General features: G+C 40.0%; 1 protein-coding gene across 1 annotated transcript in view; it reads left to right on the forward strand.

Moving 5' to 3' along the window:
* The window catches only part of KIF13A (kinesin family member 13A), a 2,301,375-nt gene that overhangs the window by 1,379,718 nt on the left and 895,291 nt on the right, over positions 1–26,366 (forward strand). The window contains exon 18 of the mRNA XM_044065730.1: positions 25,909–26,035. Within this exon, the coding sequence (XP_043921665.1) occupies positions 25,909–26,035 (127 nt within the window). The remainder of the gene's footprint in view (positions 1–25,908; positions 26,036–26,366) is intronic.

Below are 26,366 nucleotides of genomic sequence, written 5' to 3' on the forward strand. Positions count from 1 at the left end.
AGAGGGTCACCAAAGCACTGGATGAAAGCAAGAATGTGCACACAGCTTACTTTCACCTGGCCAAGGCTTTTAATAAAAGGCCGCTCAGCCATTATAAACAAGCTCAGATGTTTAGGTATAAACCCACTGGATAGTCAACTGTCTCACTGATAGGACCCAGGAGGTAAAAATAGGTGAGGCCATCTCCACCGAGGCCAGTCACTAGTAGAGTCCCCCAGATTTCGGTACTGGGCCCGCTCCTTTTTAGCATCTATTTCTCTGAAATGGAAGCAAATGCTGAAGGTTTATGGCTGACTAAGTTTGCAGATGATTATAAGCTGAGGGTTATCATCAACGCCCCTGTAGACACTAGCATTCTTTAAGAAGGTACATCTGTAACTAACAAATGATTACAGACCCATGGTTTTAAACCCTGTGCTAAAATGCATAATTGTACCCTTGGGGAAGTCAACCATCCCAGCTAATTAGTATGTTGCTAATACACCCCTAAGAGCCACTCAGTGGTCAGGGATCTGGGTATGTACATAGACAGTAGCCTTAACTTCAACCACCATGTGCCCACAGTGGTGAAGAAATCCTTTTATGTTGAACAACTTAAAAGTAAGAGCATGGAATCTAGGTCCAAAAAGGTCATTATCCCACTAGAGTCCACCCTTATCAGACCAGTCATAGAGTATAATGATGCCTTCTGTATGTACCTGACCAGGCATATGCTGCAGCTACTAGAACAACCTTAAGAAGTTCCTTACAAAAATAATACAAGGTGTAACAAACCTGCCTTATACAGAACACCTTAAATCCCTTTACCTCTACTCAGTCTCCTGTAGAGTGCTCACGGGTGATGTATGCCTGGCTTTACAAGGCATCCACAAACCCCACACTTATGAATCTCCTGCATATTTGTAAGTCAAACAGTACCAGAAATAGAAGGTCTAAGGACCTTAATTTTGTCTGTGACTTACACAGAACATGCTGGAGAGACAGCTATGTGTCCTAGAGACTGCCCCGGCTACGAAACAGGCTTTCCATCCAGCAGAGTTTGTTTGTTACCAGTTTAAGTGCAACCTAGATCAGTGGATGGGAATTAGGAAATTTACAGTGGGCCTGGCACCCATGCCCTTTATGTTCAGGAGGTAGTTTATAAATGCCTAGCCCTCAATGTCCTATTTGGATACAGGAAATCATTATTCTTTCGGGAAAACTTGGCTAGGCCTAGATAGGCCACCTCAGTTGTTAGCCTAGTGAAAATCTATGACTCTGGATCTACTCATACAGTGCCAGGTGTGATTGGTGCAACCCAGGTTAGAGCAATTGCTGCAGACAGCCTGGATGACTGTATCTTGGTACCTTTTGGGCACTTATTCCATGAGGCTGTGCAGCAGGTATTGGAAGAGAGAGGAAAATCTGCAACTAGTGGAGGTTTTCTAGATGGTGCCTAACCTATATTAGAGGGCCCAGTATGGTGTATACTCATCTACTGTTGAAATATTTGTGTTGGATAACTGAGCCATAGAATATTCTGTGTATCAAGGTACATCTTCAGGCCATCTCAGCGTGTATGCCCATGGATCCTCCTCTTTTGTCACTTTGTGTTCTGTTTATGAAAGGAATGTTGCACTTAAGACCATCTTGAAAGCAAATTCATCCTCCTTGGGATCTCAACATCATTCTTGAAAAATTGACTGTATCTGCTCTTGAACCTGCCTTATAAGCTGTTATGAAATGTATTGTTTGGAAAACTATTGTACTTATTGTTCTGACCTCTGCAAGGCAAGTATGTGAACTGCACGCTGTCATGGTGGGTCAACCTTACCCGATTTTTCATAAGGACAGGGTTGGTTTATGCACTTTAACTTGCTAAAAGTTGTTTTTGAATTTACCCTGAATCTAGCCATCAGTCACCAGTGTTTTCTTTCCAGAACCTAAAAACAAGAGAGAGAGAGATTCTGCATACCTCGGAATATGCACAAGCAGCTTTGGCGGTTCTGCCTTAACAGAGCTAAGCCTTTCAGGGAAGTTGAACACCTGCTTACTTCCTATTGTGGTGCTAAGAAGGGTAACTTGTGACTTCCAAGATTCACACTTGATTAACAAGTTAATTTCATTCTCCCAGTATGAAAACAGAAATTCAGAAAAGAGAGCTAGTGAATTTGTCTTTTTGGGTAAATTTCAGTTACTGGCTAGCAAGTGCACTGCCTGGATGCCAGCAAAGAAGAAATTTAGAGAACCTGAAAGAAAATCAACCACAGAAGTTGAGAAGAAAACACTGTCTGGGAAGAATTTTGCAGCTGTGCAAGACATGACTTGCAGTAATCTAGAGGAAAAAAATAAGTCAAATGTGTTCAGAGTTGATTAAAATAAACAAAACACTGAAGGAGTATATCAACTCAAATAACAAAAGGCTGGCAAAATTGAAGAAGCTTTAAACAGATATTCAGATGAGCTGATAAAACTGCAAAAATCAGAGGTTGAAATGAGGGAAAGGCTGGCTGGGTATGAAACTGCTCAAGGAGAAATGTTTCAAAATATAGAATTAGAGGACAGAGCACATAAGGAAAACCTGAAATATTCTGCTGTACGAGAGAAACGGAAAGGAATAGACTGTTTACATTTTTAAAAGCACAAATAAACAACTAGACTGGTATTCCACAGCAGAAGTGGTTAATTGAAAGGGCATATCTTGTGAGTGCTCCAAACCTGGCCATAAGAAAGCAGCCAAGACCTGTAATAGCAAATATGCAGTCCTACCAGCAGAATGAGTTGATTCTGACAAATCTGTGGCAGATGGGCAAAGTACTAAAAGTTGGAGAGAGTGTTTGCGTAAAATGTTTACTCACTGTATAACAGGCAGACGAGGAGTAAATTTATTCCAGCAATCTGGGAAAGTTAAGAGGCAGGTGTGAGATTCAAACTACTGAATCCAGCTATCGTCAAAATATTTCTCCTGGAGAGTCTCATTTTTTCTGATGCAGAGCATGCTAAAGAGGAAATATAAAATTTTGTCCAACAAAAAGTGAGCTATCAAACAGAAGGGGACTGTGCTTCTTATTCTTCTGATGATGATAAAGCTTAGAGAGGGACCATGCCAGTGAAACCTTTTCCAGTGTTCCAAAGGAAAATGCTCGAGAGACAGAGAAAAGCACAGGAGTTGACTAGAAGAACGAGGAGTACATTGGAAATGAACCAGAAACTGGAGTTGGGAGATCAACAGGAAGAAAACCAGCAACTCTGAAATTAGTGAAACGTGGGATTACAAAGCATCAGTCACATTTGTGAAATATGGCAGAACAAGAAAACCTGGACATATTGAACTTTTTTGACTTTGTAAAATTTGCAGGGGACTCCAAAGCATATGCCCTATTTCATGTCGTTAATGTTCGGAAGAACATTATGGAGAGGGGAAGTGGAAGGAAAGTTGGTAGTAAGTAAAACAATTTTTGTTCTTAACAGTATTTTTATAAAACATAACATATGCTGCATATTCTATAGTTAATCATGTTCAGTTATTTTTTGTGCGTGTTATATGGATACTAAAATAAACAGGTGCCCTTTTTTCCTCGTTTCTTTCTGTTTAGTTTTAAGAGGTGCAGCCAAGGCAATATCAAAAGAGAAGAAAACCTTTACAAAAGCATGTTTAAGGTAATAGACTATATTCTTAGGTTGCTTTGGTGAGAGAAAAGTTGTAAAAATAAACAGAGCATGAATATAAGTAAAAGTGATACTTTTTTTTTGCATAGTGGAATGATTAGATTAAGGCCCTTGGCTTCATCTAACAAGTTTTAAGAGGAAGCAAGTAAACAAAGGAACATTGACTGTAATCAGACGTTTTCCTTTAGCAAATACATGTTCAGTGTGTAGCATGAGAAGCTTGTAGCTGAAGGCAACTGTCTGTCTGGTTATGTTTCTAGGGAGACAAGCTGATAAGAGAGCAATGAAAAACGAATACTTTTTTCAGTGGCTAAAAGATAAGGATGACTGCAGTTAGGGGTACAAAGAATGGGCAAGAAGGAGGCTGGAATTTACTGGAGAAAACTGGCAAAGGGGCCAAGGTATTGGGAGCAAATAATTAGAGAAGGAAATGTAATATAATGGGAAGAGGCCAAGAACTGCAGGCTAGAGATTACCTTCCCCTATCAAGGATCAATATCAGAGGATAGGCAAAGAAAAAGGAACAGGAGGATGTTTATCGTGTTACCCTGCTGCAGTCATCACACTTGGGTTATCCTGCCATCAGGCGGTCCCGCAGTCAGCCAGAGTTCCAAAGTCTTAGTCCGGCGTCGTTTGCTGTTGCTTCTTCCCTGATGTCAGTGCGCCAGGGGTATATAAGAGGTATCCGATGCCATTTTCTTCAGTCTTGTTTGTCACACGGTGCCCGAAGCAGAAGCAGTTTGCAAGTGCTGGTCAGCCAACACCTGAGATTTACAAAATATTTCAGTCCGAAGTCTTCAGTAAAGCTAAGTACCCCGTTGGGAAACCTTTTCTTGCCTCAGTCCGATGTCAGAAAAAGTTAACAGTTGCATTTCTTGTGGGAAGCAAATACCTCATAAGGACTTCCATTCTTATTGTATTCCTTGCCTAGGCCCAGACCACGACGTCACAGGTTGTCGGTTTTGTGCTAGGTTTAATAAATGTACTATCAAACACTGTTTTGACTTCACACGACATTACTTTGGTAGGAACTTTAATTAAATCATGCCGTCGGAGCAGCCGACGACCGGCATGCATAAAAAACGCAAGGATAAGGACAGGCAGCCTAGGACCAAGCTAGACTCCAAGGCCTCTGCTGGGCCTGTCGCCGGTTCTCCGGTTTTCAGTGAGGTGCCTACGCAGCCCCTGACGACCGCAGAATTGGGACCCCAGACAGCTGCGAATTCTCAAGTGGAGTGTACTAGGCCATTGCAGCCATCTTCATTAGGCCCTTCCGACACCGGAGCAGAAGGGGATCCCGGTGCAGTAGAAACACCTTCGGTTGCAGAAGGTGTTTTCAGACTGACTACACTCACCATTAAATATTATGCTAAGCTTAAAACTCCATTAAAACCAAAAAAGACTGTACATCAGTCTACAGCTCAAGGCCCCATGCCTAAGAAACAGATGCTTAAGATGGCTGAAGATTTGATTACCCTAATCAGGGGATCCCATCCCCCTCCAGATAAAAGACCAAGACGAGAGGAGGATTATGCTTCCTCTGACCAGGTCTCAATTTCCTCAGCTTCTTCTGAGGAACAGGATTACACTTTCCCCCGTTATAAAGACTCTGATGCTGAAGACTCTATTCCCTCAGCATCTCCACCTGAAGACTACTCCTTTGGGGAAACTTTACACACCATGAAGGAACATTTCCACTGGGAAGGACAGGACTACTCTGATTCAAAGAAAAGGCTCCGAGAGTTCCTTTTACTACTCCAGCACAGGCCACTTGCTATCCCTCCAGTTTTAGACATTGTGGATGATGTTTACTTAGAGTCTAGTCTAAATCCAGACTCTCTACTGCCTGCTCCAGCCAAACCAGACAGATACTACCGAGTACCTGACTCACACAAATTCCTTTATAAAAGCCCTGTGGCTGATCCAGAAACAATTTCCCAGGGTCCCAAAGGGGCTAAGGCTTCTATGACTAAAAATCCTGTACCCTCTGAAAGGGATTCCAGAGCCCTAGATAGATGGGGAAAGAAGATATACACTTCAGCTACTCTGGCTATGAGAGCATTAAATTGTCAGTTTCACATGCTGAAATATCAGCAAATCCTAATGTCTCAATTAAAACAAAAAATGAGCACACTTTCTGAACAGCCTGAATTCAAGGAAATGCAGGATCTGTTGCATGCAGCTGAACAGGTGGGCAAACATACTTTACAATGTGGATTTGATTCATTCAAAGCTTCATGTAGAGCAGCAGTTACTGGGTCTGTCATACGTAGACATGCTTGGTTAAAAAAACAAACCCTACCTGATCATGTTAAAGCAAAATTATTGGATGCACCTTTACAACAGGATGTTTTATTTGGTGTCAAAGCAGAAGAGGTTTTAAAGAAGTTAGAGGATAAGGCAAAGTCTATGCAGACGGTCAAGGATTTTTTACAGGTACAACCCACTCGTTTCAGCAGAAATTGGCCAACAAAAAACTGGTCATTTCCAGCTTCTGACAGATCACAGAGGGGAAAATACAGACGCCCAAGGGGCAGAGGTCAGTCCCAAGGCCCTTACAAACCTCGCCAATGGGGTACTACTACCCAGAAGGGAGGAGAAGACAGGCCCCAAGCTAGCAGAAGACAAACACAATGACTCAACCCTCAAATTCCCAAGCAAATCCCTCTTGGCAGCTCCCTTGGGAGGAAAATTAGCACTTTTTGCAGACAACTGGCACATCATCACAAAAGACAAATGGGTCCTAAACATTGTCTCACAAGGATACAGATTCCACTTTCATACCTTGCCAAGGATAAAAGGAATGCCAAACCTGCCACTGAATCAATGGGCAGAAGCACAAAAACAAATTACATCTCTCATGGACATGAGAGCCATTCAACAGGTACCTCCACAGGAGCAAGGACAAGGATTTTACTCAAGACTCTTTCTAGTCCCCAGAAAGGACAAAGCATGGAGACCCATTCTGGATCTTTCAATTCTGAGCACCTATTTGCAAGTACCAAAATTCAAGATGCTAACACTACAGCAGCTTCTTCTCATGCTGGGCAAGAAGGCTTGGCTAGTAACGTTGGATCTCAAGGAGGCATACCTGCATGTCCCTTTCAGACAAAATTGCAGAAGATACCTCCACTTCATTGCAGGTTCAACCCATTATCAATTCTCTGCACTGCCCTTTGGCTTATCTACTGCACCCAGGGTCTTCAGAAAATGCCTGTCACCAGTAATTGCATACTGCAGACAAAGAGGAATACAAATATACCCATACCTGGACGACTGCCTTATTCAGGCAGAAAGCAAGGACATTCTTTTAAAGCATCTGGCATTTGTCAAACACCTTCTAAGTTGCCTAGGGTACACAGTAAACAAAAAGAAATCAAAACTAGTGCCCTTACAAAACATAATATTCCTAGGTGCCAGCTTGAATACAACGGCCCGGATGGCTTATCTCACGCCAGACAAGCAACAACAGCTGACTCAATACTTCAAAATAATGGCAACAAAGACCCAACTCCCTGCAAGAAAAATTCTGCAGGCCTTGGGATTCATGACATCTTGCATACTACTAATACCATTTACAAAACTGCATATGAGGAAATTACAATGGTACCTGAAAAGCGTATGGACTCAGCACAGCCACAGCTTAGAAACGATGATACCACTCATTCCTTGCCTTCAACAGGAGTTTCTATGGCGGGCACAGGCATGTCACCTCAACAAGGGCCAGCCTTTCACCTTACCCACAGCCAGGCAAACTTTAGCAACAGATGCATCGGACTATGCCTGGGGAGCACACATGGCAGGACAGTGCATTCAGGGCAAATGGACTACAGATCAAAGGCATCTGCATATCAATCAAAAAGAAATGCTAGCAGTACAGAATGCCCTAACAGCCTTCAAGGACCTCTTACACCCAGGACAACTAATAATAAAGACGGACAATACCACAGTAATGTGGTACATAAACAAGCAAGGGGGCACACATTCCTACCCCCTATGCAGGCAAGCAATGACCTTGTGGAACACAGCACTGTCTTACCAAGTTCAACTACAAGCACAATTCCTGCCAGGAAAGAAAACACATTGGCAGACGACCTAAGCAGAAACATCATGGATCCCCACGAGTGGAAACTAGATCCACAAGTATTTGCAATTATAACTCAAAAATGGGGACGCCCAGACATAGATCTGTTTGCCAACCCCCAAAACTACCAACTTCAAAAATTTTGCTAAAGGATATTCCACCCACAAGCTTGGAAAGTGGACACCCTCTCATTCAGTTGGAAAACATTAACAGTGTATGCCTTTCCTCCTCTGCCTCTTCTAGCAAAGGTACTGCTGAAAGTCAGATTAGAGAGGCCACAAATGGTACTCATTGCACCAGACTGGCCACTCCAGCACTGGTATCAAATTCTAAGGAACATGGCCCACGGCCCACCATGGATTTTACCACAAATTCCTCACCTGCTCACCCAGCAAGACAATCAGATTCTACACAGCCAGCTCAAGACTTTAAACCTGGCTGCATGGTAAATTACCTAAACAACCAGCCAACATTTCTATCCAAAGCTGTTATGGATGTCATTCTGGAGGCCAGGAGGCCTAGCACCAGGCAAACCTATTCAGACAAATGGAAAAGATTTTGCGCCTGGAACCAGGCTAAAGGCCAAAATCCCCTTGATCCAAACATTCCTCAGATTCTACAATATTTAACTGAGATGTTGCACAAAGGACTTTCCTTTTCATCTATTAAGATCCACGCCTCAGCAATTTCAGCCCATTACAACGCAGATCCTCCTTTATTTTCACATCCACTCCTAAGACCGTACCTCAGAGGGGCTAAGAACATAAGACCGCCCAGGAGAGCACCAACACTTACTTGGGATCTCAACTTTGTTCTGGAAAAGCTTACTCTGTCGCCCTTTGAACCAGCTTTTTCAACAGATTTAAAATTTTGTTCATGGAAAACTGCCCTGCTGCTAGCAGTAACTTCAGCTAGACGAGTCTCAGAGCTACAGGCACTAATGGCAGTGGAGCCTTTCCTCATTTTTCATCAAGACAGTGTCTCTCTACGAACTAACCCTTCCTTTATGCCAAAGGTGATATCCAGTGTGGCCCTAAACCAAACCATTCATTTGCCCACCTTTTTCCCAAATCCACAGAACAAAGGAGAAAGACTCCTGCACTCTTTGGACATTCACAGGCAATTACATTACTGCTTGGATAAAACTAAGGCTTTCAGAAAATCTGACCAGCTCTTTGTAGCCTATGCTGCAGGATCACAAGAAAAAGCCGTCTCAAAACAGACCATTTCAAAATGGATAGGACATTGCATACATTTCTGCTACATGCATCATGGGAAGCCGGTACCTGCTAACATTAGGTCCCACTCCACCAGGGCTACAGCTACATCAGCAGCCTTTCTCAGGGGGGTGCCAACCAAGGATATTCTCGAAGCTGCAACTTGGAGTTCAGTGCACACCTTCACCAAACACTATCACTTGCCTCTATATTCTAAGACTAGAGCTGGTTTTGCCACTGCAGTTTTGCAGGGCCTACTACCTTCTTCTAATCCAGTTTAACTCCACCACCCATCCTTAGCTTTGGGATTCAACCCAAGTGTGATGAATGCAGCAGGGTAACACGATGAACATAGTACAGTTTTGTACCTACCATAAATGTAGATGTTCGAGTGTTCACCCTGCTGCAGTCCAGGTTACCGTCCCTCCATCGCCTCTGAACTACCTAGACTTATCTATGCCTTTCTGTCCTATACAACCTCTGTGGTGTATTTGCTTGTGACTGAAGGCATTGTTTAATTTTTATATGTATATTTTTATATAGCAATATGTATTGCCTACCTATTGGGGGCACCTGACATCTGGGGCAAGAAAAACTGAAGAAAATGGCGTTGGATGCCTCTTATATACCCCTGGCGCACTGATGTCAGGGAAGAAGTGACAGCAACCGACGCCGGACCAAGACTTTGGAACTCTGGCCGACTGCGGAACCGCCTGACAGCAGGATAACCCAAGTGTGATGACTGCAGCAGGGTGAACACTCGAACATCTACATTTGTGGTAGGTACAAAACTGTATTATTCTAAGTGAAATACCAGCACTGGTAGAGTTTTTAGTAGAATCTATTAGCTTGCAGATTGCAATGTTGGAGGTTTGATGGGGAAGAAAGAGGGGACGAAAGAGGTAACTGCGAACATATTTCTGGGAGTATAATAAGTTGATAGACTTGAGAAATTCATGCAGACTACTCGTCAGAAATACTGGATGAGCAAATTTGTGTAACAATAAAAATATTTTTTGAGCTGTGATACAGAATCTGAAGTGTCTTGATCTGATAAGGCCTTGCTGAGTTTAATTATGGTGGCTGCCACAAAAAACAATTGCTAGAAAATGGAAATCAGTTTAAACCAACTGTACTACAAACAGCGAGTATAGTAGCAGAGATAAAAGAACTGGAAGTGGGATCATTAGAAAAGGACATGAGCAGACTACATAGTTAAAATGGGTATTGTGGAAACAGTACATGCATAATGTTTTAGAGGAGGAATGAGGTTTAAGGGAAGGCAGTAGTGTGCGCCATGTAATATTCGGTTTGACTGTTTAGCAGATTATATGTGATGTATAATGTTTGCTGCTGAAAATGTCAACATGGTCTGTTTTCATTTACATAAATGTATGATTGCTTAAATGATTCAATAAAAATGTTTGTTTAAATGAAAAGGGTCAACTTGTCTATAAGCAAACAATTGCTCATTGGTTATACTCTGCTTTAGTTTTTTTTACTTCCACCATGGTAAACCTATTCCAGTCAAGATTAAGGCACCGTCGGGACTTCCAAGATGGCTGCACATTGAATAACAGCTTATTTCAAGCTCTCCTAGCGTGAAAACAGAAACTCAGCAGAAAAGACCAGTAGATTTGTGTTTATGTATAAATTTCAGTAACTGGCTAGTAAGTGCACTGCCTGGATGCCAGGAATAAAGAAATACAGACGTTTTTTCTAGTAAATACATGTGTGCTCAGTAACAATTCTGTCGCTGGCCCTCACGTTTCCATGGAAACAGTCTGATAGAGAAACTGGCTGCCTGGTTCTCATGTTTCCAAATAATACAATTATAGGACAGAGCACATAGGGAAAACCTGAGATTTTCAGCTATATCAGAGAAGCTGGAAGGAACAAACTGCATTAATTTTATGAAAGCACAAACAAAGCACAGAGAGAAACTGGCTACAGTCTGGTGGCGAGTGATTGACCAAGGAAAAAAAGAAAAAAGAAATTGGTTAAGAGATCATGTTCTCTAAAAGCATTCAGGGACTTTCCCAACATAGTTAATATTCTCTGAAAACATTAAGAGGTTTTCCCAGTTGGGAGAGCTATAATGATCAGACAAACCCAATCAGCACTTAATAAAAGTACGGGCTGTACCATGCATCTTGACATGGATGATCTTTCTTTTGGGTTAATTCAAGTCTGTGAGTGTGGCTGTCAGTTTGGGAGGCTTGTTCCTATTAGGAGGGTAAAACGTCAATATTTGAAGGTGTACATAGTTGTGTGTGCTAGTCTTTAACTTAATTGCTTTTATAGGGTGTTGGGAGATTGTTTTTTGTGAGGGCTTTCAGTAAAATAACATTTTATAAGATGTGACATAGGCTCAGTAGTATGTGACAAGAAACTGTATAAAAGTTCAACCTGCCAAACAGTGTATGTACGTAATACAAAAGCTGAAACAAGACATTTAACAAAAAAGGTGTTGTACATAAAAGGTTGGAATAATATTTTTTTAATACAATGATGTGTACTTTAATGTTTTTAAATGCAAATGGCCTCACAGGTACAAACAAGAAAGAATAGTGCACCATATTAAAAAAATGGAGTGCAAATAGCTGTGTTACACTAGACACTTAGAACTGAACATGTGAAAGGTTTTCAGGATGTTTATTCAGCGGAATACCTGAGGCAAAGGAAAAGTGGAGTACTTGTATTAATTGCAAGAGGAACTCTAGTAGTGATAGAAGGAGATAAAGATAATGGCAGATTTGTAGTTCTAAGGGGCTACTGGCATGTATCTACATCCACCTAAAACTGCTGTGTTGGAGCTTAAGAAAATTTTTGGAGAAATGATCAGGTTTCAGAAAGGAATATTACTTATAGGTGGGGACTGGAACTTGATTTGCAGCAGTAAAGATGTGTTTGGGGGCCCAGATGGGAAAATACAACAAAGGATGGTTGATTAATGAAGAAATTTATGAAAATATTTGGCATGGAAGATGTGAATTCAGTAATAGGAGTTTGGAATCAATTTACATATTATTCCCAAGATATAAAAAACTGGTCTAGGCTAGACAGATTTTACATTTCACAGGAACATGTTCCTTTAATTGAAGGTCTTGATACCCACCCAATAACTATTTCAGATCATCCATCAGTAATAGCCAAAATAAAAATGCAGGGTAATGAAATAAAAATGGCATTGGCACTTTCCCACTGATCTGTTAAAAAGATAGGAATTAAAGGAATGGGTAATGGAAATTATTCAGGAGCTGTTAGAGAAGATAGAAATTTCTTCTGAAAATATAGCTAGAGAGTAGGATAAAAAAGTGGACTTTAAAAATGGGTTGGAAATAAAGGGAGCTGTGGTTAAGACGTAACAAGAATTATTTTGAGGGACTGACAAATGTGAAAGTATTTCCAAATAGGGGGAATCTCACAGAACAAAAAGAGGATCAACTGCAGAATGCTAGGCAGAAAATAATGGATTACCTCTATAATATGCACAAGCTTAGAAAGATTGCTGTTAAAGAACTGTTTTTTGATAATAACACTAGATCACAAAAACTTTTAGCAGAACGACTCAAGCAACAAAATTGAAAGGGCTGTCACCAGACTTGGGGAGTCTATAGCAAAGAAGGTAACGAGATCCTATAGAGATATTAGAAATATTTCAGAAATTCTATGAGGGTCTTTCTAAAGGAGAGAAATATGAAAATCAAGAAAAGATACAAATAGAAATGCTTATGGAAGAATTGAATATGCCAAGGTTAGAGGTAGACGAGTCTCAATTACTAACAGGATAGGAAGGGATAAGATAAACATTGTGATGTATAACCAGTCTACAGGAAAGTCCCCAGAAATAGATGGTATTTCTGTGGAAGTTTGGAAGCTAGGAGGAAAAGAAACTGATAAAGATGCAGAAGGTTTTAACAATATCTTAAGAGGAGACGTACCACCATTCTGGAAGAAAGCAGTAGCTGTTATACGTAAACAGGGTAAGGATCCATCAGATCCAGCTTCATACAGCCCCATTTCAGTACTAAACCATGATTATAAAGTGTTCATGTCTATAATGGCTAAAAGAATGGAAAAATAATGCCAAAATTGATAGATATGTATCAGTGTGGTTTTGTGGAGGGGAGACCAACATTTGTCAACATTAACAGAACACTGATGACCCAGAGGGAAGCAGCATGTAAGAAAATACCATTGTTGTTGTTGGGTCTTGATGCAGAGAAAGCATTTGACAGAGTAAGCTGGGACATTGTGAGCAGGGCAATGGAAACATTTGCATTTCCTGAGAATAATAAGGTTGATTAGGAGTGTATATGAGGGATCAGAAACTAAAATAAAGTGGGTGGGTCCTCTCTGATAATTTCTGCTTGAGAGAGGAACCAGGCAGGGGTGTCCTCTTTCCCCTTTAGTATTTGCTTTATATTTAGAACCATTGGCAAAAAAAATAAGAGACTCAGAAATTCAAGAATATAATTCGTATGGTAGTCAAAAAAAACTGGCTTTATTTGCAGATATTGTTTTGTACCTGATAAACCAGAAAAAGACATTACAGTGTTGTGGAACATTTTGAGACAGTTTTGGATCTTTTCTGGATACAAAATTAATGAAGCTAAAACAGAGAGAATAGTGGTAAATTATGTATCCTTACATGAAGTGGTTCAGGAATAGCTTATTTATGGGGGGACATGATAAAATTAAATATTTAGAAGTATGGATTAAAAATTATTCTAGTGTGGCAGCTAAGGATATGTGGGAAGAGACTAAAAAGATAATACAAAAACTGAGAAAGTGGAAGATTTGTTATATGGATAATGGGTAGTAAAATACAAGCAGTTAAAATGTTTTAGTCCATTTATTCTTATACACAGGTCAGGCATATTTTTATCCACCAGAGGAGAAGTTGTGGGTGCAATTAATAAAGTACTGAAGGACTTTACCTGGGAGGGGACAATGGCAAGAGTCAAGTGGGATAAGATGATTCTCCCAGCAGAACAGGGCAGATTGGGATTACCCATTTTGAAGGGGTATTTCAGAGCGGAACAGTTAAGACTCCTATACATAGCACAAGCAGAAAACTATAATTCTAAGTGGAAAGGGATTATGATGAAACATTGGGAAAGCTCAAGAAACAAGGATGGAGTGGGATTTTGGATGCAGTCCTTTAAGGAAAATAATAGTTATACAGAATATTATATCCATAAAGTAGCAGAAAGTATTCTAAGAACTAAACCAACATGGGAATGGAGAAAGGAGATTCTGCCAGTAGTGATGACTGCAGTTAGGGATACAGACAACAGGCAAGAGAGGGATGAAATTTATTGGAGAAAACTGGCAAAAGAACCAAGGTATTGGGAACAAATAACTAGAGAGGCAAAGATGATAGAATGGGAAGATGCCAAGAATTTATTTGGACTGCAGGTTAGAGATTGCCTTCCCTATTAGGGACTGATATTAGAGTATAGGCAAAGAGAAAGAAATAGGGGGTTCCTAAATGAGAGACCAACACTGATAGAATTTTTAATAGAATCTAGAACAGAAGCTGCCATTAAAAAAGGAATAATTAAGTAGAACATATAAAATATTCACAATAACTATAAGAATTAATCAGATGAGGTTAGAAAGGATTGAAGAGAGATTGGATAAGCAATTCACAAGGAAACAATGGGAGCATATATGTATGTTTCCCAGATATGCAACAAAATCTTGATGCTTTAGGATTTTTGCCTGGGTATGTTTATACAGATATTTTTATACCCCAAGTAGACTCGAGAGAAATTTTCCTCAGGTAGACAGTAAATGTTGGAGGTGTGAAGGGGAAGAAACAGGTAATTGGGAGCATATTTTCTGGGAGTGAGGTGAGTGACTTTAAGGATTCCCTTTGGGGTGTGTTGTGGAGATCTGGGGTGGGCAGATTGGTCTGATGAGGGAGATTTTTCTGAGCTACGATACAGAATTGGAATTGCCTAGATATAAGGCATTGTTGTGTCTAATAATGGTGGCTGGCAAAAAAAAACAGTTACTAGAAAATGGAAATTAAAATCTAAACCAACTACACTGGAAGTGAATATAGTAACAGAGATAAAGCAACTGGAATTGAGATCTTTAGAAAAGGGCAGCAGCAAACTACATAGGGAAAATGGGAATTGTGGGAACAATACATAAAAGGGATGAATGAGGTCTAAAAGGCAGCAGGACTTAAATGAGCTATGTAATGTTTGAGTGAGAAAGATTGGGTAGATTACTGATTTATAATGTTTGCAACTGGGATTGTGTCAGCATGGTTTGTGATGCAAAATGCTTGCGACTACGATTGTGTCGGTGTGGTTTGTTTTCATTTATATAAATTTATGATTGCCTGTGTGGTAAATTATGGTTTAATGAAGAATTATTTTGTTTACCAAAAGCAAGAATTGAATAATTTATGTAAGATTGTTTAGGTTATATGCTCTAACACTATATATGAAGTATAATGTTTGTTGTGTTAATGTAGTTTGATTGCTTTTATATGAATGTAAACTCCTTTTAGGTTTCCTGATTTTCAATTTTTAGTAACCTCAAATGTCCTCTCTCTCCCACACTTGGGTTCCTTGCTGTCTTATGTTGCTTCTCCCATCTTTTTTTTCATTGTTGACCAGATTTTTTCTTCCCAACTTTAGGTACAACCTCTTTTAACATCAGACCTTGCAGCTAAAACCTACTATTCCGGCTCCTTTAACCTGTGCCTGCTAGTCTCCCATTGTAGCTTGTTTTCTAAGTGCATATACTTGTTTCTCTTCAGGCTAACTTCCTGGCAACTTTACCTGCTCTTTGGCTCCTCTCCAGTCTGGTTCTTAACTTTGGAGATAGTGTTTTGAACCACACAGCTTCACTGAGACTCGCGCAAGCCCACTCCATTGGCCCTCGGTATGCTTGGCCTCACTACGTTCCTGTACCCTACCCCCCATTCCCACCCACCCCTGCATATACTAAATTTGTAGGTAACCTCCCATGCAAGGCCCTCTTCTCATCCTCCCATTATCTAATAAGCACTTATTCCCCACACCAAATACGCACACTTCTCCTCCTGACTCTAATGCTGTTACCTCACACCCCTCCCTCAACTGTTTCAACCTAAGACAACAGTACAACTTAGCATTTCCCCTCTAACCTCTCTGATTAACTCTCACTTAACCACTCCATCTCCTCTCTAACTATATTGTACTCCCTCAGTCCTCTACTTTATTTTCGGACTTAAGTTTTCTACTCACCCTCCCCATACCCTTAACTCTCATTTCTATGCTTCCATCACTACATCTTCTCTTCAACTCGTCAATACTGACTGCACACCTTTATATCTCTTAATAAAATCCACCTCCCTTTAAACAATTTTCACCTCATTCATCATTACAAGACACCCATACAAAACAGCATACTACTATGTCTCCTCATAGCACCCTTCCTACTTCTCCTCTTTGGGTTATCAGCTTATCACACTGCTACTACACCCTCCAACATCACCTACACTTACACTATATCACCCTGCTATTTAACCCCACACTTTCTGTCTCCCCTCTCCATTTACTGTCTCTTGCATTCAGTTTCACCAACCAAAACACTTAAACCTGCCTCTCTCTTTTCCTAAGCATAGTCTTAAATATATTTAACTGCTACAACAAAATCGCCAAATTCGCCACAGGGGCATCCTACCGTAGTCACCACTGTCTCTCACTTGCTGAACTGGCTGGCTTGAACTCCCACACCTCCTTCAGTGGTATCAACTCTCACTCGTCCACAAACTAGTAAACCATCCACTAAATGTCCCATCCCTCCAGAATCTACTCCAACCCTATCGCACCACCAGACTACTAAGATCCAGCAACAAAAAATCACTTGCAGATCACTAATGCCAATAACTCTGCTGGTGAAGCAATATTCTCTTGCACCATAGCCATATTATGGAACTCCCTCCCACCCACAATTGCCTCCATACCATCATGCACCCACTTAAAAACTTTACTAAAAGCGCACCTAAAAACATGCTGGCTATGCCCTTGCAACTCCCACTCTATTATCACCTACCTCATCCAACCACTACCTTTCTTTCCACTCCACTAACTACCTTGATTATAGCAAGCTCAGATGCTCATAAGCCTAGTACTTATTATACAGCAGGAACTTCGTATTGTAACATTTGCTAATGTCTGTTATGTACTTCACAGATAAAGATTCTAGTTGTGTACTGATGTACTATGTTCTTCATCTGTAAATATGTTGCAAGTAATTGCTATGTTAAATTGTTAATTGCTATGTAATCCAATGTAACTACTGTTTGTTTATTTTAACTGTGGAGCTTTTCTCCCCGGGCCTACGTCCCGTCGAACACTCCCGGTCAACAAATGTAAATAAATAAATAAATAAAATTTACTACGTTTCTTTTTTCACCAAACTAACTCTACTTCCTATTCCACTCTTACCAGATGGGGGACATCCACCTTAATCCTAGCCCATCCCCTCCAACCAACACTGACAACTGTGCCACATCCACAAGGCATTACTCCCTCTCCTCACCACCTAAATACCTATCACGCTATTCCATAAACCTACTAAATGTTCCAAACAGAATAACCGAATGTCATGCTTGGGTTGCCCACCACTCTCCCCACATAATAACCCACTCAGAAACTTGGCTAAAACCACATCTTACTAACAATGAAATTCTACTTCCCGGATATAACATCTTCCACCAAGATAGACTTTCTAGAAAAGGCGGAGGTGTTGCTATCCTTTATTTAGAACTTCTCAACCTCTTCTCCCCTCTCCTTATCTCTCCCAGATTTTTACCCAGCCTAAATTCTCTCTCTTAACTGTCACTTCAACCCACACAGAAAACTTGCCATAGTATCTATCTATATACCCCCTGACAACAATATTCCAGTTCTTGAAAATATCTTATCCTGGATCTCCCATCATATATCCTATGAGTCAGCCATATTAGAAGATGTAAATATTGATTGGAACAAACTCTCCCCCAACTCCCCTACTGCTACTGTTAATCTGTTTGGCTTCAGTCAACTTATTTCTCTTGCATACATAACTCTAGCTTCATACTTGATTGGAACTTAACTACCAACCCCAATCAGTATCACAATCCCTCCACTTTACCAGACTCTCTAAGTGATCACCTCCCTATCTCAATATTAAGACTACCTTCTCAAACCCCTAAAACCCTTCTCTACAGAAACTGCCATAACCTGTCCAAATTCAGTGTAGAAACCTTCAACAACCAACTCTCCATGATCAATTGGTCTCACCTGTACAAGCTTCCTCTAAATGTTGCTGTCCTTGAATTTAACACAAACTTCCTAAACATACTAAATGCTCTAGCTCCCACTTTGAAAATTAGGATTAAACCTAATCCCACCCCCTGGCTGTCCAAAAATACCCTTTCCACCATGAAACTTAGACACAACACCCGGAAAGAATGGAATGTGCCAAAATCTCCCTGTATCCTCCTCAAATACAAAGAACTCAGGAACATCACGAAAACTCATAATTCAGGACAAAAACTTTTATCAAGAAGCCTAATCCACTCAGTTTTCTAAACAAAACATTTCTGGCACACTGTGAATAGTATACTCCATCCTGGTAAACCCACTATCCCCAATCCCTTCCCTAACAACACTCCATTTTGAAATTGCCACTGTTCTAAACAACTACTTTATAGACTCTATCAAAAAAAATGCCCCCCCCCCCGACAACAGCCATAAATTACCTCCAACCTCCTCGACCACTCACCTCTAGTCAGCCTTCTCCCTGAAACCTGTTGTCTGTATCAAATCACTGCTACTAAAACTCAAACCTTGCTCCCCCTCCTTTGACAACCTACCCCCACTATTTCTTAAACATGCTGCCAATTCTATAGCTTATCCCATCTCAGTCCTTATTAACCATTCTATCACAGAATCCCCTGTCCCTGACATTTGGAAATACTTCTATACAATCTCACTGCACAGGGGTGTTAACTGCACTGAACCTACCAATTACCGACCAATTGCCATCCTGTCCCCTTTCTCAAAAATTCTCGAGAAATGTATACATAGGCAACTTGTCAGATATCTACTCCATGAAAGCCTCCTTATCCCCCTCTCAGCACGGATTTAGACCTCACTACAGCACATCCACAGCCCTTCTATCTTTTACCCAGATGGTAGCCAAAGCTAGGGACAACAACAGACTTGTATCACGTGTCTTCCTCGACCTCTCTAAAGCTTTTGACACCGTCTCCCACCCTAAACTTTCTGAACTATCTAAGCTTAACCTTTCCACTTCTACTATTCTCTTGTTATCTCAATAACGGACTGCTGTCTTTCAGGTGGCATACTCCCTACTCTTCCTTCTTACCTATTCAAACAGGTGTCCCCCAAGGATCCATCCTTGGCCCCCTACTCTTTAACATTTTCGCAAATGGTCTTTGCTCTGCCTGCACCTCATCATTACTAATCCAGTGCACTGCTGATTCTACCCTAATTACCCTCTCTAACACCCCACCAACCTCCACTCTCTGACACAGACTTCCTTTATTACTGTTGAACACTGGCTAACTGACAACCAACTAATCCTTAACCCAAAGAAAACCAACCTCCTCCCTTTCCCCAAAAAATCTTTATCCCATCTTAAAACCTCTTTCAGTCTCTCTTCTCCAGATAACACCATTATTCATGCTGACAACACCACTAAACTGCTAGGAATTGCTATCGATGACCAACTGAAATTTGACCACCACATCCTACAGTCCATTAAAAAGACCAATCAAAAACTAGGATTACTATATAGACACACACAATTCTTATCTAACACCGCCAAGACCTCACTTGCCCAAGCCTATCTTCTCCCACCACCAACTCAGCTAAGGCTGTACTTGGCACTACTTATGTCCTCCCCACACTTCTTTATGACACTGCCATCCTTACTAACCTCCAGGCTTCACTAAAATTGAAGCTTGAAAAGATGCTGTAACAAGGTTGATAAAGTTGCAGCAAATACCCCTTTCAGAACCAACAACTGTGTAGCACTAAAAAGCCTATATTGGTTAGAATTGCCACATAAACTAACATATAGACAACTTTTTACCACCTATAAAACAATGCAACATCCATCTTCCTGTCCAGCACTAAAAAACATTCTACGCAACTATGTTCCCAGTCAGTCATTGTGATCCAGTGACCAAAAACTCCTGTCTGTCCACAAACCTATCAAATTTGCATTGTCTGTATTCTTACAAGTTTGCCTAGGCCTGGAACTCCTTGCCTGTATCCATCATGTCAGTACCCTCCCATCTTTCACAACCACTCTGAAAGTCTTCCTAGCTAAAATCAGGCTTTGTTCTTGCCCAAAATCAGGATAAACTGTACCCCTAAATGTGAACAAGTACCTTTTCATTCTTATACCTCCTTACTCTTCCCTTCATTTACTTCCTTATGTCTATCAAATTCTCTTTCCTGACTTTCTCAATAAATTTACCTTAAGCCTATATTTCCCTCACTTCATATTGCAATTCATGTTTGCATTAGACTAGCATACCTTTAATTTCTCTATAAACTGTCTAAAATTTCTATAAATGTTAAATGGTTGTCATATAACTTATATCAGTTCTTAACCAATGATTTAAATATATTATCACCAATTTTTTATAATTATTTAAACTGCAGATGTTTTTGTTTTATTTTTGAATATTGTAAAATTATTGTTACTGAAATATTTTGTAATAATTTGTTGTTTTCCTTCCCGAGCCTCCACTGCAAGTGGGCTTCTACTCAGTCGGACTTTCCCGGTAATTAAATGTCAATAAATATGTAAATAAACTGATCTTGTTACATTTTTGTTGTGATTTATACAACTTTATATCAAAGATATTAGTAACACTTTTTTCAAGCAATGTATTGTGAGCACAAGTTTTAATCAGGTTCTGTTTTTTTTTTTTGTGGCTCACATATGTTTAGGGATAAAAGAAACAACTTCAATCCTTTTAATTCTAAGAGGTTATTAAAGTGTCAGTTATTAAATAGTATAGATGAAAAACAAGTCTAAACAAGTAAATTTGAAATATTTGAAATCACTAGCTACTGAGATCATCTGATTTTAAATACAAGGATGTGATTTGTCGTACGTGACGGCATGTAATTTTTAACAGATCGTTAAATGCATAGACTGATGTCTGATTTTAGTTTTCATGAAATTCTGCAATTAAAAGGAACATACCTTTTACTGTTCCATTCACTTCTAGTCCCTGGCCTGCTTGTTTGTAAAATGTTAATTTTAACTTTTCCCAAGGAGGGGAGGAGGCTTTCTCCTCAGTTCCCTTTAGGCTGCAGCTTTACTGCTTAAATCTGAATTCATTAAAATTCTACAGTTCCTTCAAAGCACCTAATAACTAACTCCACAATACCTGTCGCAGCTTTTCAGTTCTTGCCTTCAACATCTGAAACACTGACTTGTACCTCATTTTCTAGTCATCTTTAAAAGATATTTTCAGTTCAGTGTAGATAATTTCAGAAGATTCACCAAACATAACCACTAGACTGAATTAATCTTATTTCTAGTCTGTTAATATTTCTAGTATTGTAGACCATTGTGTCACTTGTATCCAGCTTTTCCTTCCTGTTCCATCTTCCTCTGCAACCTTATTTTTTTCATCTCTTAAAAATGTGCTAGTTCATACTCAGTCTTCTTCTGTCAAATCATCTTCCGCCCCCACCCCCTACTCTACTAGTTCATTACAAAGCAAGCAGAGTACTTCTCGCAGTAAGTAGTGTGTTTTTTATATTGTAAATGAAAATTGCAATCATTAATTTTAATTTAGAATTGCACAAATCTTTCCTGAACTGTTGTATATCATTACTAGTTCATAAGCAAAATACTGCATGAATCGGATCTATCAGCCTCCTCTTCTTTTTTTAACACGTTTATTAAATTATAACTTAAGGCATAGGTAAGCCATATTAACATTGTTTTCTTCTTACATTTTCATCAGTTCAGCATTACATAAAATTGCTGAATTCCTGCCTTCCCTTAAACCTCACTCTTCCTCCTGAGCATTATTCGACATGTATTGTTCTCAGTTTCCATTTATTTCTATGTAATTTTTTTCTTTCATGTTTTAAAAAATCTCTCTTCCTATTGTTTTATCTCTTTTATAATAATCAATACTTCAAATACAGTTGATTTAGACTTTGATTTCCATTTTCTAGTAACTGCCTTTTTTGGCAGCCAGCAGAATTAAACTTAGTAAGGCCTTGCTATGTCTAGGCAATTAAAATCCTGTGTCCCAGCAAAAGAGAATCATTTCCTTAGTTATAGTCATATGCTTTCCACGTTTCACAGAGTACTCTATAGGGTATTTTTAAAATCTGCCAACTCATTGCACTCAAACATATATTTCTACATTCCTCTCTCTTCCCCCATCAAATCTACAGCATTTGCTGTCTGCCTAAGGAACATTCTTTGAAGTCTGCTTTGGGTATAAAAATAGCCATCCAAACACTTCCAAGCAAAATTCTTACACCTTCTGGACTTTGTTGCATGCTTGGGAGCCATACATAGGTCCTCACATTGTTCTCATGTAAATTGCTTTTCCAGGCTCTCTTCCCAATCTTTTCTAAGACTTCTGATTGATTCTTATAGTTATCGTGCAGTATTTTTATTCCCTACTAATTATCCCTTTTTTAACAGCTGCTTCTGTTGTAGACTCAACTAAAAACTTTACCCATAGTTGGTCTTCTGTTTAGCATTCTTCTCTTGCTTACTCTTTACTTATATTCTGTTATCAGTCTCTTCTATAGAAGGCAGGCTCTGACCATCAGTCTAAACTTGTGCTTGGCCTCATTACACTATATTAACTTTTCCTCTCTTGTTATTTGGTCATAATACCCTGGTTCCTTTGCTAATTTTCTTCTGTAAATTCCATCTCCTCCTTGGCTGTTTTCTGTATTCTTACTTGCAGTCATCTCTATTGGTAAAAATCTCTTTTATCCACTGCCATATTGGCTTAGTTCTTAGAATGCTTTCTGCTAATTTCTGATTATAATGTTTTGTATTGTGGTGACTATTCTCTTTAACAACCTGCATCCAAAGGCTTGCCCTCTCATTATTTCTTGAATCCATCCTCCACTCTCACACACACTTCATCATCCCATTCCGCTTATATGTATAACCTTATGCTTGTGTATGTAAGCATTAACTATGTAGCAGTAAAGTATCCCTTTAAATCAAGTAATCAAAACCACCTTGTTTTTTGGGGAGGATGTGCTTAGCCTCTGAATGGTATATTTTAACCAACTCACAGCAGGTGGGGAATATGAAAGGAGAAATACAAGTAGTATAGCTGGATGTCAGTGGGTTAGTGTGCGGCATTAAAAAAAAAAGAAAAAAAAATACAATCATCAGTTCTTTCTATGTGCTTTTTTGCCTCTGCACCTGCTGACCATCAGCCTTCCTCCCATGTTTCTCTTTTAAGTTGCACTTATTCATTCCTTATCTGTGGCCCCTGACATGAGAAATAGCTAGCTAGCAAAAGCTGTCATCCAGGCAGTCCTGAAGACATCTTTATCACTACCATCAGTCATAACTGTAGCTGGATGTTTAGCAAATGGTTTGCCCTTCTTATGGTGCAATGTATCTCAAGGGCTCACAGTATATTCCCATTAGACCTGTCTTGAAGCCTAAAGCGCACTGAATGGCTCACCTCCCTTGCTTCAGATATTTCTCCTGATATGACTGTGATGCCCGTGTGCTGGTCCAGTAATCAAGGAGCCTCAGTCCTCACCACTAGCACCAGTGAGGGGCATGCACATTGAGAAGGATAACAAGTACACACACAGTAAAGTACAATTTCCCTTAAGAGCACACAGAGATCACAATCTGTCTGGGGCTGGTTACTCCCTTTCTCTCCAGATCCTCAATAAGAGTACCCACTGGCACAGCTATAGGGTTGAGATACCAGCCAAGTAGTCAAGACAAAGCCTCCAGTACCCTGTCTGTCCAACCAGTGCTTCATGTCCTTGCTCAAGTAGCTGACACACACACACACACACACACACACACACACACACACACACACACACACACACACACACACACACACACACACACACTTTGAGATTTGGTTTATATACAAACACACAGACACTCCTGGGGAAGGCTGGCACAGGTTTTCCAGCTATGCACCCTCCTGCCAGGCTATAAGGTAGTATCACTGCCACCAACTGCTCTTATCAGCTACTAATAAGGCCCTTCCCAAAGGGTGACCAGTTTCACTGTGTAATATTACTGTTGTCCAAATAGTGTGACCCAGGGCTAAAGCTATTGGAGTGGCTTGGACAGTATCACCAAACACATACAATGGACTCTAAGAGCTTACATTATCTCTACACAAAACAGCCACAGTTGAAAGGTTTCAAATATTTAATAATAAAAACACAAGGCAGATCGTATTACTTCAACACGATAACATTACAGAGTTCAGAGATCATAGGAAAATGCTTTAAAATAACACTGTAGAATAGTCTGACATAAATGTAGAAAACAGCTAGACTAACCTGGCTATTTCTATCTATCTCCAAGAGAAATCACTGTTCTAAATAAATATCTTACTTAGAGAGCAAAGGCAGAGTGCTGGTGAGTTGTTTACAGGTTCAGACAAAATCCAAAATGCATTTCTTTCTCTCTGAGAAAGTCTTAAATTGATAACACAGTACTGCTGAGTCATTTCAGATTACATCATTCTTAACAGTTCTGATTTGGTTTCACAGGCTAACAGAAACTCAAAATTTACATTTTTTTGTAATCTGCACCTGCAGGAAGCCACAGCGATAAGACATTTTACATGTAAAATCTAGTAATTAACTCTTGTCCTAAGACAATAGAAATAATTCCTAAGTCCAGACATCCTGTCTCCGAGCTTGTGATCAGTAATGCAATGCTTGACTTATCAGCTTTCTTCCATCAGAGTGCACTGTGGTTACATTTTTGAAACTCAGTACAACATGTAGTTTAATCATAACATGTAGTTCTCTTTACATTTGTAAAGCAAGCCTGTGGATTACATTAATATTTACAATGACATAGAATTATTTACAAAATTCTATCTAGTTAGGCTGGCAGCCTTCACAATGTCCATGGGCCCACAGAGAAGGTTTTCATTAGTTCAGAGAGAGAGATTTTAATTTATTTATTTTTGGTCTGTTAACTCTGACCCTTCCTGTTTTGGCTGGTGAGCACTCGCTTCACTGCAGAGGCCTCCTCTGCACTTGTTTTTGCATGGGCATATCCAACCACTTGGAGGAAGATCTACCATTACTTGATTGGGAGCACTGAGTCCACATACCAGTTCCCACGTGCATCTACATTACCTGCAGGCCTCTGCTTGCAGTTGAGAGGCAGCCAGCTGGGCAAACACTCCCTACCTCTGGGATAAATCGGTTGGTAGTGGGTAGAAACTTTAATTTAGGTCCTTTAGTGCAGATTGCTGCTACTCAAACTTTATTTATCTAAGTTGTAGTTGTATTAAGGACTTTGTCCCATTATGCTACAAAGCTGTTCTGATACAGGAATTCATTCCTTTTGCAGTAAGCAATACATTGGTACCATTCTGTACTATAACTGTATAGCATTGATGTATTAATGAATGTTTTGCTGATGTTAACATTTTTGTCCCTTGCAGTTTGTCTTTAATGTTTTAATTACGGTTTCATGCTGTGTACCTGTGAAGCAGGATTAGAGTGTTGTCAATGACTACTGTTTGCAAGCGCATACTGAGGGTGTAAGCCATTACAAGTCTATTAATTACATAAAAGAATAACATCTTTATCATGCTGAGGATCTGGGAAAGGAGTGGCACTTGCTTATGAAAATGCAGGAAGTACCTGTACTGTGCTCATTTTTGTTGCTATACTTCCATTTTCTCTTTCTGCTTTACAGAAAAGATGGAAGATGATGTAGAGCGGGAGGCACGACTTGTTGAGCAGTGGGTTGGCCTGACAGAGGAGAGAAATGCAGTGCTAGTTCCTGCCCCAGGAAGTGGTATCCCTGGTGCACCTGCAGATTGGTGAGTGTCAGGAGATTTTTTCTGCTATAGGCTCATTCCCTTTGGGAGATATGTTTTGTAAAGTGAAAGCTGGAAGGACAACCTCAGCTTTCTTTTCCTACGGTAAAGTTCTTATTGCATCACTTTGATTTAGTAAGCATTTTAAGTATTTTTCAGAGATCTTGAAGAACGTGTCTGAGACTGTAGAAGACAGTCTGTGCTCGAAGATAATGTGTCACTTTGGAGTTATTTTTAAGACATTAGCTATGCCTTGAATAAATGGGAATCTTATAACAAGAAACTGTACTACCAGAGTTTCTTTGTTAGCTGTTCAGTGTCACTGACAACTTTT

This window comes from Protopterus annectens, chromosome 3.part0 (genome assembly GCF_019279795.1).
Source record: "Protopterus annectens isolate FY-2018-M chromosome 3.part0, PAN1.0, whole genome shotgun sequence".
NCBI classification, from domain to species: Eukaryota; Metazoa; Chordata; order Ceratodontiformes; family Protopteridae; genus Protopterus; species Protopterus annectens.